Source organism: Pipistrellus hanaki (genome assembly GCF_964339955.1).
Source record: "Pipistrellus hanaki genome assembly, chromosome: 15".
NCBI lineage: Eukaryota > Metazoa > Chordata > Mammalia > Chiroptera > Vespertilionidae > Pipistrellus > Pipistrellus hanaki.
The window spans coordinates 51,260,921-51,271,611 of NC_140517.1; the positions used below are offsets into that span (position 1 = coordinate 51,260,921).

The following is a 10,691-nucleotide window of genomic DNA, read 5'->3' on the forward strand; positions in this document are numbered from 1 at the left end:
AACTACAACAAAAAGACAAAACATCTGGCATCCAGAACTGTGGGAAAGCTGGCTGAATGGAAGTTCTACAACTAGATGGAAAGAAAAAAGAGCATTTAGGGGACAAGTGTTGAAAAACTGAGGTACTACGGGGGTGTGCGTACCAAGACTTTGCACTGAGCCCACAAAGGGGTGTACCAAGAGCGACCACCTCGGTGATTGGGGAAGTTGAGCTACTGGCCCCTATAGGTCACCTACCACACAAAGCCACTCCATCAACACAGGGAGGCAGCCACAATGCGTAGTCACAGAAGCATGTCACGAATAGGAGAGATGGAGGGAAGTAAACTACTGGACGACACAGAGTTCAGAACCACATTTATAAGGTTACTCAAGAATCTTCTAAAAACCACTGAGAAACTTGAAGAGACCTTCAATGACCTTAAGGAGAATGGCAAAAAAAAAGAAAAAGAAAAAGTACCAGTCAGAAATTACACTGTCTGAAATAAGGAATATACAGAAACTCAACTGTAGATCAATGTACCCCAAGAGTCAAACCAAAGATCTGGAACATGAGGAAGCAAAAAACACCCAACCAGAGAGGCAGGAAGAAAGAAAAATTCAAAAGTGTGAGGATGTTTAAGGAGCCTCTGGAACAGCTTTAAGCGTACCAACATCCGGATTTTTGGGGTGCCAGAAGAAGAGAGAGAGCAGGATATTGAAGGCCTAAATGGGCAGTCGGACATCTCTCTCAATCCAGGACTGCTGGCTCCCAACTTCTCACCTGCCTGATTGCCCCTAACTGCTTCTGCCTGCCAGCCTGATCACCCCCTAACCACTCCCCTGCCAGCCTGATCAACGCCTAACTACTCCCTTGCTGGCCCGATTGCCCCTAACTGCCCTCCCCTGCTGACCTTGTTGCCCCTAACTGTCCTCCCCTGTGGGCCTGGATGTCCCAACTGCCCTCCCCTGATGGTCCAATTTCTCCTAACCACCCTCCCCTGCTACCCTGGTCGCCCCCAACTGCCCTACCCTGCAGGCCTAGTCAGCCCTAACTGCCCTCCACTTCCTACCTGGTCACCCCTAACTGCCCTCCCCTGCCAGCCTGGTCACCCTCAATGGCCCTCCCTTGCCATCCTGGTTGCCCATAACTGCATCCCCTGCTGACCTGGTCATCACCAGTTGCCCTCCTGCAGGCCTGGTCCGCTGCAACTCCCATCCCATGCAGGTTTGGTACCCCAACTGCCCTCCTCTACAGCCCTGATCCACCCCCCCCCCCAACTGCCTCTCCTGCAAGCCTGGTCCCCCCAACTTCTCTCCCCTGCAGACGTGGTCACCCCCAGCTGCCCTCCCTTGCAGGCCTGGTACCTCCCAACTGCCCTCCATTGCAGGCCTAGTCATTAACTCCCCTCATCCCAACTGCCTTCCCCTGCCGGCCTGGTCCCCCTAACTGCCCACCCCTGCCTGCCCAGTTGCCCCTAACTGCCCTCCTCTGCTGGCCTGGTCATCCTCAACTTCCCTCTACAGGCTTAGTCACTCCCAATTGCCCTCCCTTGCAGGCCTGGTCACCCCTAATTGCCCTCCCTTGCCAGCATGGCTGCCCTTAACTGCCCTCCCCTGCCTGCCTGGTCATCACCAACTGCCCTCCCTGCAGGGCTGGTCTGCTGCAGCTCCCATCCCCTGCAAGCCTGGTCCCCCCCCCCAAGTGCCCTCCCTTGCAGGCCTGCATCCCCCCTCAACTGCCCTCTCCTGCCAGCCTGGCCACTCCTAATTGTCCTCCCTGCAGTCCTGGATGCCCCCAACTGCCCTCCCCTGCAGGCATAGTCACCCCTAACTGCTGTCTCTTGCTAGCCTGATTCCTCCCAACTGCCCTCTGCTGCAGTCCTGAGCCAACCAACTGCCTTCCCCTGCAGGCCTGGTCCCCCCAACTCCCCTTCTCTGCTGGCCTGGTCACCCCTAACTGCCCAACCCTGCTGGTCTTATTGCCCACAACTGCCCTCCCCTGTGGCCATCTTGTAGCAACCGTCTTATGTCCATATGGAGGCAGCCATCTTTGACCACATGGGGAAGGCCATCTTGTGTGTTGGAGTGATAGTCAATTTGTATACTATTCTTTATTATATAGAATATATATATATATATATATATATATATATATATATATATATATATAATCTTAGAGGAATGGAGAGAGAGAGAAACATCAATAATGAGAGAGAATCACTGATTAGCTGCCTCCTGCAAGTCCCCACCCACACTGGGGATTGAACCTGCAACCCACATTGAACCTGCCCTGACCAGAAATACAACCATGACCTCCTGGGTCATAGGTTGATGCTCAACCACAGTCTCACCAGCTGGGCTATTTTCTTTTGAAATACTTTTTAAATATGTATTTTTTTAAATTTTTATTATTTTTTAAATTTCTTTATTGATTACGGTATTTCATGTGTGTCCTTATATCCCCATTGCCCCCTCACCTGTCTAAATATGTATTTTTTATTGTTGATAATGTTACAGATGTCTCCGATTTCCCCTGTGTATATGTTCTTTGGAGGATCTCTCCCAGCCCCCACCCCCCCACCCCCCGTCCCCTGGGAGGTCCGTCAGTCTGTCCCAGGTCACCAGGCCTCTGGGCCCATCTCCTCCCTCCCCAGCCCCCCTGGCAGCCCCACACACCTTGTTCCTCAAGTTCCTGGGCAGGAAAGCTAGCCATCTCCTGGGTGGCCGAGAGAACTACATTTCCCAGAAGGCAACGCGCCTACGCAGGGCCTTTGGAGCCAGTGCATCCGGTTTGGGCGGGACTTCCGTTGTCTTCTTCCTGGCGGACATTTTGACTTCCTCAATCTGTTCACCGGCTCAGGGGCTTCGCCGCGCCGATCGCCAGAAGGAGGAGGCGTGGGGGGCGGCGTCCCGCCGGGCAGGGTGTCTGAGGCGGGGGGACCCCACCCGGCGGGACTGGGTCCCCGGGCCCCCGCCTCCTCCCGCGGACAGAGCGGCCCCAGCGGCCCTCCCGCCTCGGGGCGGCGCCGCTCAGGCCGCAGCCCAGGCCGCCGCCCGGAGCAGTGAGTGCCCGTGGGGGCCGCAGGGGGCGGGCTGGGCCCGGGAGGCCGGGGCGGAGGGGGCGGCCGGCCTGTGTGTGTAAAGGGACCGGGGGCTTCCGGGAGGGGCCTGTCCTCCTCAGGGCCGGGCTGGCTGTGCGCACAGAGGGACGGAGCCCGAGGGGGCGGCGGCCCCGGCCCCGGGGCTGGGCCAGGCCCCGAGCAGCCTGGGCCCCGGGTCCTGGCGGGGGAGCCGGGCCCTCAGCGCCTTCCGCTCCCACAGGCCCTGCGGTCAGAGCCGCTCAGGGGCCGGGCTGTGGGCTGAGGTCAGGGCCTCCCACTGCGGGGGCCTCAGGCTGTGGGGCCCGGGCTGTCCAGCCGCTCCTCCTGCCCCGGGACCTGCAGTCCCTCAGCCCAGGGTCCTGAGGCCACGGCTGGGGCTGTAGGAAGTGGACCCTGGTTTGGGCAGCGGGTGGGTGAGATGTGGGAGGGCCTCCCAGGCACAGGGACCGGGATGTGCAGAGGCTGGGAGTGACGACTGAGCTGGTTCAGGAGCCATCATATATATACATATATATGAGAATAGACACACATATATATGTATGTGTATATATGTATTAAACATAGTACACATATACATATATGTATCAGATATATGTATATATCCAATACACATATACATATATGTCTAAAATACATATATGAGAATAGACACATATGACATATATGAGAATAGACATATGTGTATGTATACATATACATTCAGCTGTATATGTATATATTCATATATGTGTCTGTTCTCACATATATATTCTCGTGTATATAATATGTCAGATATGTCTATTCTCATATATATATATGTATTTTAATTGATTTTAAATATAGAAAGGAAGGGGGAGGGAGAGAGACAGACAGGGATGAGCAAGAAACAAGCATCTGCTGCTGCCTGCACAGGCCATTGTGTGGATCCAGCCCACCACCCAGGCAGGTGCCCGGACCAGGACTGGAACCTGCCACCTCTCTGCGCATGGCTCGATGTTCAACCAACTCAGTCACATCAGCCAGAGCTGTAGATCACTTTTTTATTTACTTATTTTTAATATAGGTTATTGATTTATTTACAGAGAGGAAGGGAGAAGGATAGAGAGCTAGAAACATCAGTGAGAGAGAATCATCGATCAGCTGCCTCCTGCACACTCCCCACTGGGGATGTGCCCACAACCAAGGTACATGCCCTTGACCGGAATCGAACCTGGGACCCTTCAGTCCACAGACTGACGCTCTATCCACTGAGCCACACCGGTTTCGGCCGTGAAGCACTTTAATGCCAGGAATCACGGTCAGGATTTTAATGTCTCAGTAGCTCACAGGGACAGTGTGAGCTGAGGACTGGTTTCCTGCTGGGGCCCCTGTTGGAGGGAGGAGGGTGTCACAGCACAGGGACAGAGGTCATGTAGAGTGTTGAGAGAGAATGGGTTCTCAGTGGCCAAGGCCTTTAAAAGATGGGTGGACATGCCCTCGCCGGTGTGGCTCAGTGGATAGAACGTCGGTCTGCGGACTCAAGGGTCCCAGGTTCGATTCCGGTCAAGGGAATGTACCTTTTTGGGGGGCACATCCCCAGTGGGGGTTGTGCAGGGCCAACTGATCCATGTTTCTAACTCTCTATGCCTCTCCCTTCCTCTCTGTAAATAAAACAATAAAATATATTTTAAGAAAAAAAGGTGGTTATACATGAGATGAATTGGAGGCTGATAAGAGGAGACTAGGGCTGGTACATAGTTACTTCTCTAAACACTCACCAGGGTTTGCCGTGACCCTTGGTGTGGCCGGGGGTGGCAGTCAGTCTTGTGGGTTAGCTTAGAGGCCTGAGTGGTCACCTGGGAGACGCACTGGGCTTGGTGCAGAGGGCCACCGGGGCCGGGACTGGAGTGACGGGTACGTGGAGAGATGGTGGCTGTGCCTGGTGAAGGGACATCAAGTGCAGCACCAGGGGAGGGCGCTCTGGGTGTCTGAGATCTGATGTGGTTCCCAGTGGGTGAGTTTGACGGAAAAAACAGTGATGGAGAGCAGGACTCAGAGCTGCCTCTCTGAGGGTGGCCTCTCAGGGTCCGCGCAGGACTGGGTCCTGTGTGAAGGTGGCGAGCTTTCTCCGGACCACACCTGCTGGGTAATGAGGAAGGACATTCTGGGGGGCCGGGCTGTGGGAGTGCAGGGGAGAGAGAGGTGTGGGAGAGAGTGATGTGCACGTGGAGAGGGAGGGAGAATCCATGGCCACGGGCCCTGGCATTGACCTTAGAGTGGATGAAGGGTGAGTCCGTTTCCGGTGGGGTCTGGACCATACAATAAGGGGAGTTTTAGGATAATTTCCTACAAAGAGGGGTGCTGTGTGCCAGTTCCAGAGCTCAGGTGTCATATGTGTGCAAACGTGCCTGTTGCTGTTGAGGGATGACACAGCAGTGAGACCGCATACAGCAGTGTAGCCTGGGCTTGAATATGTGCTGGCACAGGGAAGGGAGAAGGTGAGAGAAATACACCGCAGAGGGGATCAGTCACAGTTTTGGAAAAGATGGTGATTAGGAAGTAAAACCGTCCCTGTCACCCCGGATGGGTGTTCCCTGTGAAGTGGTGCCTCTGGGAATGAAGCATGTGGGACACATGTGGTTCAGAGAGTTACGTGCAGCAGGTGGTGCAAAGGGATGGCCTCGGCAAACGAACTGGGTTGAAAAGGTGAATCGGGCATAGGTGAATCGCCCCTCCTCCTCCTCCTCTTCCTCTTCGTCCTCCTCTTCCTCCTCTCCCTCTTCCTCCTCCTCCACCATGATTTTAGTGTCCTTGAGGTACAATCTGGGGGACTACAAGGGTATTGCCTGATCACTCACACTCTCTTTATGGCCAGCATCCCTCCCTGCCTGTGTTGGTGACACCCACTGCTATTGGCCAGGGGCAGGCAGTGTGGCCTACATGGGAGTCCCAGAGCACAGGGGTCATCTCTGTGCCCGTCTGCCCTCACTGTGGTGGGAAGACGCAGTGCCAGTGGGAATGAAAGGACAGAGTGACTTTGGTGGACAGAGGCCTGGTGTCTTCTCTGATGTGGGGAGTAGAGGAGCAGATGGTGTGGAGGGTGGGGAGAATGGAAGACTCGGAATCTTAGGAGAGAAGCGGGTCATGGACTGAACTGTCCCCGTTGCCACAGGAGATGGACTTTGAGGACGTGGCCGTCGCCTTCTCCCAGGAGGAGTGGGGGCTCCTGGATGAGGCTCAGAGACTCCTGTTCTGCGAGGTGATGCTGGAAGTGTTTGCACTGGTCTCATCTGCAGGTAAGACCTGCCCCTCCTCCCAGTGTCCTGAGGTGACGCCCCTTTTCTCTTTATTCTCCGGATGTGGCTCTCTCTCCCCCACAGTCAGGCCACAGCGGGGGCTCTGCTCATCCGCCACATTCCTGTTAACTGGGCCGTGGCTGCCCGTGGTGAGCCGTGTGGAGTGTCCGTCCAGTGGACCCCACGGACGTCCATAACACAAAGTGCAAGGCGCGCCCAGGAGGCAGGAGTCTCGCAGGCAGCCCCCTGGGTGCCACCTTGCCCACCTCTTCGCGGCACAGTGACTGTGTCCACCCAGTGGCTTCCACTTCCCCTCCTTCCTCCAGGGCCTGGTCTTTACTTACATGAACCATGGGCTGTTCTTGTAAGACCCTCCCTCCGTTGTTTGTGATATTCTGTTCCATGAATACCACTGCAGGCTGTGGTGGTCAGGGCCAGTGCTGGCCGCTCACCTCTGCTGTCCTTCCCTGACACTCAGAGTATTTGGGCTTTGTGTGCTTGTGCAGTGGAAGGCGCAGGGGGAACCCTGTTCCGTTCCCAGGGCACACACACGATGATATCGGGGGAGGCCTGGCCTGGCTTGGTGGTGCCCGGGGGAAGGGGTGCCACAGGGGCTGTGTTCAGATTATACCAGGGACATCCTGATGCCCAGTGTTGAGATGCAAGTGCCTCCGGCCACATCTCATTTCTTCCTTTTCTTTCCCATACTTGACACGTTGCTGACTTGTCTTTGAATCTGTGACTTCCTGGCTTTTGCGTACCTTCCCCATTTGGGCTCTTTGTATCACCCGTTCCTCTGCATTCCTGGTGTTCCGTCACACTGACCAACACGTGTGCTGTGAGGTGCGCACTCACGCTCAGGCAGTCTTCCGCACCAGTGCAGGTGCTGGCTACTGACTTACTCGGGAGATGACATTGCCAGCCTCAGGCCCAGCATGCCCCCTGCCCCCGCAGACGAGCCGGGCTGGGCGCTGCTGCAGGCGGTCGGGCTTCTCTTCCCCGTGGGCCTCGCCATCTCTGTGTCCTGTTTCTGGCGAGGTCTCTCCTGTGTTGTAATCTTCAGAGGCCCAGACCTTCGCAGCAGCCTCTTATGAACGCTTCCTGCACGCCTCGTATTTTCAGTCAGTGGCATCGAACCCATGCAATATGCGCAGAACACGTTCGCGATGGGACTCCCCTGGTCACCGCGGCCAGCATCCCGTTCCTGTCATTCCTCTCTTTCCAGGTTGCTGGCATCAAACGGAGGAGGAGGAGGCCCGTCCTGAGCACAGCGTTTCTGTGCACCGGGAGCCGCAGGTCAGCGATGCTCAGACAGCTCCCGCCACCCCGAGGGCCCGTCTCTGCGGGCGGTGCTTCTCGGTGTTAAAGGACGTTCTGCGCCTGACGGAGTCGCCGGCAGCAGACTTCGACCCGAAACGCTACTTTGGTGATGCGTGCGTGAGGGTCTTCTGCTTCAGCGCACACCCTCACCGGCCGCAGAGGGAAGCCGGTGGCCAGAAGCCCTGGGCGGGAGCTGTGGACGGGGCCGCGCTTGTGCCCAGGTGCAGCCTCACCTTATCGGAGCTGCCTTCCACCAGCGGGGAGGCTGGGCAAGTCTTCCCAGGCATCCCAGCGCTTCCCCTGCACCCGGCCCTCCTCAGCCCCGAGGAGCCGCACGGCGGCAGCGAGATTACGCTGGAGTTACTCAGTGAGGAGAGCTATCCCTACTGGGGCGAAGATGACATAGCTGCCTCCCACAGCCAGGACGCTGCTCAGCACCGGGCTGACTTTCCCGGAGGAAAGCTGTACGAGTGCAACAAGCGCAGGACCGTGTTTAGCCGCATCTTGAACCTCAAGCCCCACAGGAGCGTGTACGCCGACGAGAGCCCGTATGAGGACAGCGACTGCGACAAGGACTTCGGTCTGAGCTCCAACCTCCGGCCGCGCAAGAGGGCCTACGCCGGTAAGAAGCCCTACGTGTGCAGCGACTGCGGGAAGGCCTTCAGCCAGAAGTGCGCCCTCATCCAGCACCACCGCATCCACACGGGGGAGAAGCCGTTCGCGTGCAGCGAGTGCGGGATGGCCTTCCGGCAGAAGTTCACGCTCATCCAGCACTACCGGATCCACACGGGGGAGAAGCCGTACAAGTGCACCGTGTGCGGCAAGTCCTTCAGCCAGAGCTCCTACCTCAGCCTGCACAAGAGGACGCACACCGGCGAGAAGCCCTTCATCTGCAGCTTCTGCGGCAAGTCCTTCAGCCAGAAGTGCACCCTCATCCAGCACCACCGGATCCATACCGGGGAGAAGCCTTACGAGTGTCACGAGTGCGGGAAGGCCTTCCGGAGCAACAGCCACCTCTACTACCACAAGCGGGTCCACACGGGGGAGAAGCCGTACGCCTGCGCCGAGTGCGGCAAGTCCTTCATGCTGGTGTCCACGCTGACGGAGCACCAGCGGATCCACTCCGGGGAGAAGCCCTACCAGTGCGGGAACTGCCGCAAGTCCTTCAGCCGCAGGTCCAAGCTCATGGGCCACCTCAGGATCCACACGGGGGAGAAGCCGTACGAGTGCAGCGAGTGCGGGGAGTGTTTTCGGTGGAAGCCCAGCCTGGTCAGACACCTGCGGGTCCACACGGGAGAGAAGCCGTAGCCGCGCAGGGGGTGTCTCGTCTCTCACACTACAGCGCTGACCGAGACTCGGGCCCGCTCGCCCACCTGAGCGTAAACTCCTTTTATTGGGACACACGCTCCCCTCGGCTCCTCGCAGGTTTGAGGTACAGGGGGGCTTGAAGGAGCCGCATGGCGCTTGCCGATGTGTCCAGACCTTCTCCCTGGTGGGTGTCACTGCGAGTCCTTGTGGCTGAAGTGACCTCCTCACCCCCTGGCTCAGCTGGACGGTGTGCACCAGTCACCACCCCTGGTGCTCGGGGCACATGTGTGCTGTGTCCGCCCTGTGCTTGAGGAAGTTGTGAAGACTCCGCGCTCCTGGCAGGGTCTTCATTCCTTTCTCTGACTAAGGCATGGGCCCACCCCGGGCCTCGTCCAGAGGCCCCATCCTCTCTCAGGGACGCTGTGGGTCTCCCCTTTTGCTGTCACGAGTTGTTTCAGCTTCTCACTCACCAGCCTGCAAACTGCTTTCCGTGCACGGCTCTGGGCGATGCCGTCTCTGTGGCAGCATTTCTGCTTTCTTACCTTCAGTCCTGGTGGTCCTGGTCGCCGCCTGGGGTGGTTTGCAAGCACAGTTGTGGCCTGTCAGCACGTAGAGTTACCAGATACTGTGGGGATCCCACGCTCTCTGTGCTTCAGGAGGGACACAGAAAGGCAGGAAATCACTCTTTGTCCAGTACTGACCTAGTTTGCATTACTGCCCAGGGCCTTAAAATAAAGACTGTGTGACTTTGTGGTTCTATTTTGCAGGTTTGATCCTTGGCTCCCAGTTGCGGCTAGTTTAGGAGACATCCAGCCAGTGTGTGTGTGTGTGTGTGTGTGTGTGTCTCTCTCTCTCTCTGACCCCTCCCTTACACTCTCTCTGAAAAATTAAAAGAGCTCTGGCTGGTTTTGCTCAGTGGGTAGAGCCTGTGGACCGAAGGTTTCGATTCTGGTCAAGGGCGCATGCTCGGGTTGTGGGCTCAGTCCCCAGTGGGGGGAGTGCAGAAGGCAGCCGATGGGTGATTCCCTCTCATCGTTGATGTTTCTCTCTCCCTCTTCCTCCTCTGAAACCAATAAAAATGTATATTAATTTTTTTTAAAATATATTTTATTGATTTTGTACAGAGAGGAAGGGAGAGAGATAGAGAGCTAGAAACATCGATGAGAGAGAGTCATTGATCAGCTGCCTCTTGCACACCCCCTACTGGGGATATGCCCACAACCAAGGTACATGCCCTTGACCAGAATCGAACCCGGGTCCCTTTAGTCCCCAAGCCGACGCTCTATCCATTGAGCCAAACCGGTCTCGGCTAATTTTTATTTCTTTTTCAAACAGACCATCCACTCTAGTTCACGGAGATGGGGCCCCTGCCTGCACAGCCCACCTTTCCTCACTCTCTCCTGCCTTTGCCTGGCGGGGCCCCACTGCAGCTGGGGACACATTGCGGACTAAAGGGTCCCGGGTTCGATTCCGGTCAAGGCCATGTACCTTGGTTGCGGGTACATCCCCAGTGGGGAGTGTCCAGGGTATGGCAGCAGGGATCCCGAGGCAAGTCTCTGGGAGGGTTGGGGCTCTGTGTCCGGCTGAGATAGCTTCCAGGGCTCTTTGTGTCCATGCACAGGTCTCTCCCCCGGCTCTCCCAGGCCCCTGGCCCCTGGCCCTCAGCAGTCGAATCTGCTTTCTCTGGGAGAAGCCCCTGGGCCCCACATCAGTTCACCTTTGGACA

At 56.8% G+C, this 10,691-nt stretch overlaps 1 protein-coding gene across 2 annotated transcripts in view; it reads left to right on the top strand.

The window, feature by feature from the left end:
• LOC311633563 (zinc finger protein 418-like) overlaps window positions 1-9,724 on the top strand; it is a 79,218-nt gene extending 69,494 nt beyond the window's left edge. Inside the window, exons 1-3 of one of the 2 annotated variants that reach the window (XM_084906360.1) lie at window positions 2,589-3,044; window positions 6,214-6,337; window positions 7,563-9,724. In XM_084906360.1, coding sequence (XP_084762486.1) covers window positions 6,217-6,337; window positions 7,563-8,965 — 1,524 coding nt within the window. In that variant the 5' untranslated portion in view covers window positions 2,589-3,044; window positions 6,214-6,216 and the 3' untranslated portion in view covers window positions 8,966-9,724. Of the gene's footprint in view, window positions 1-2,588; window positions 3,045-6,213; window positions 6,338-7,562 lie in introns of those variants that run through there. The other variant, XM_084906361.1, reaches the window with a different exon arrangement.
• Window positions 9,725-10,691: the final 967 nt, after the last annotated feature.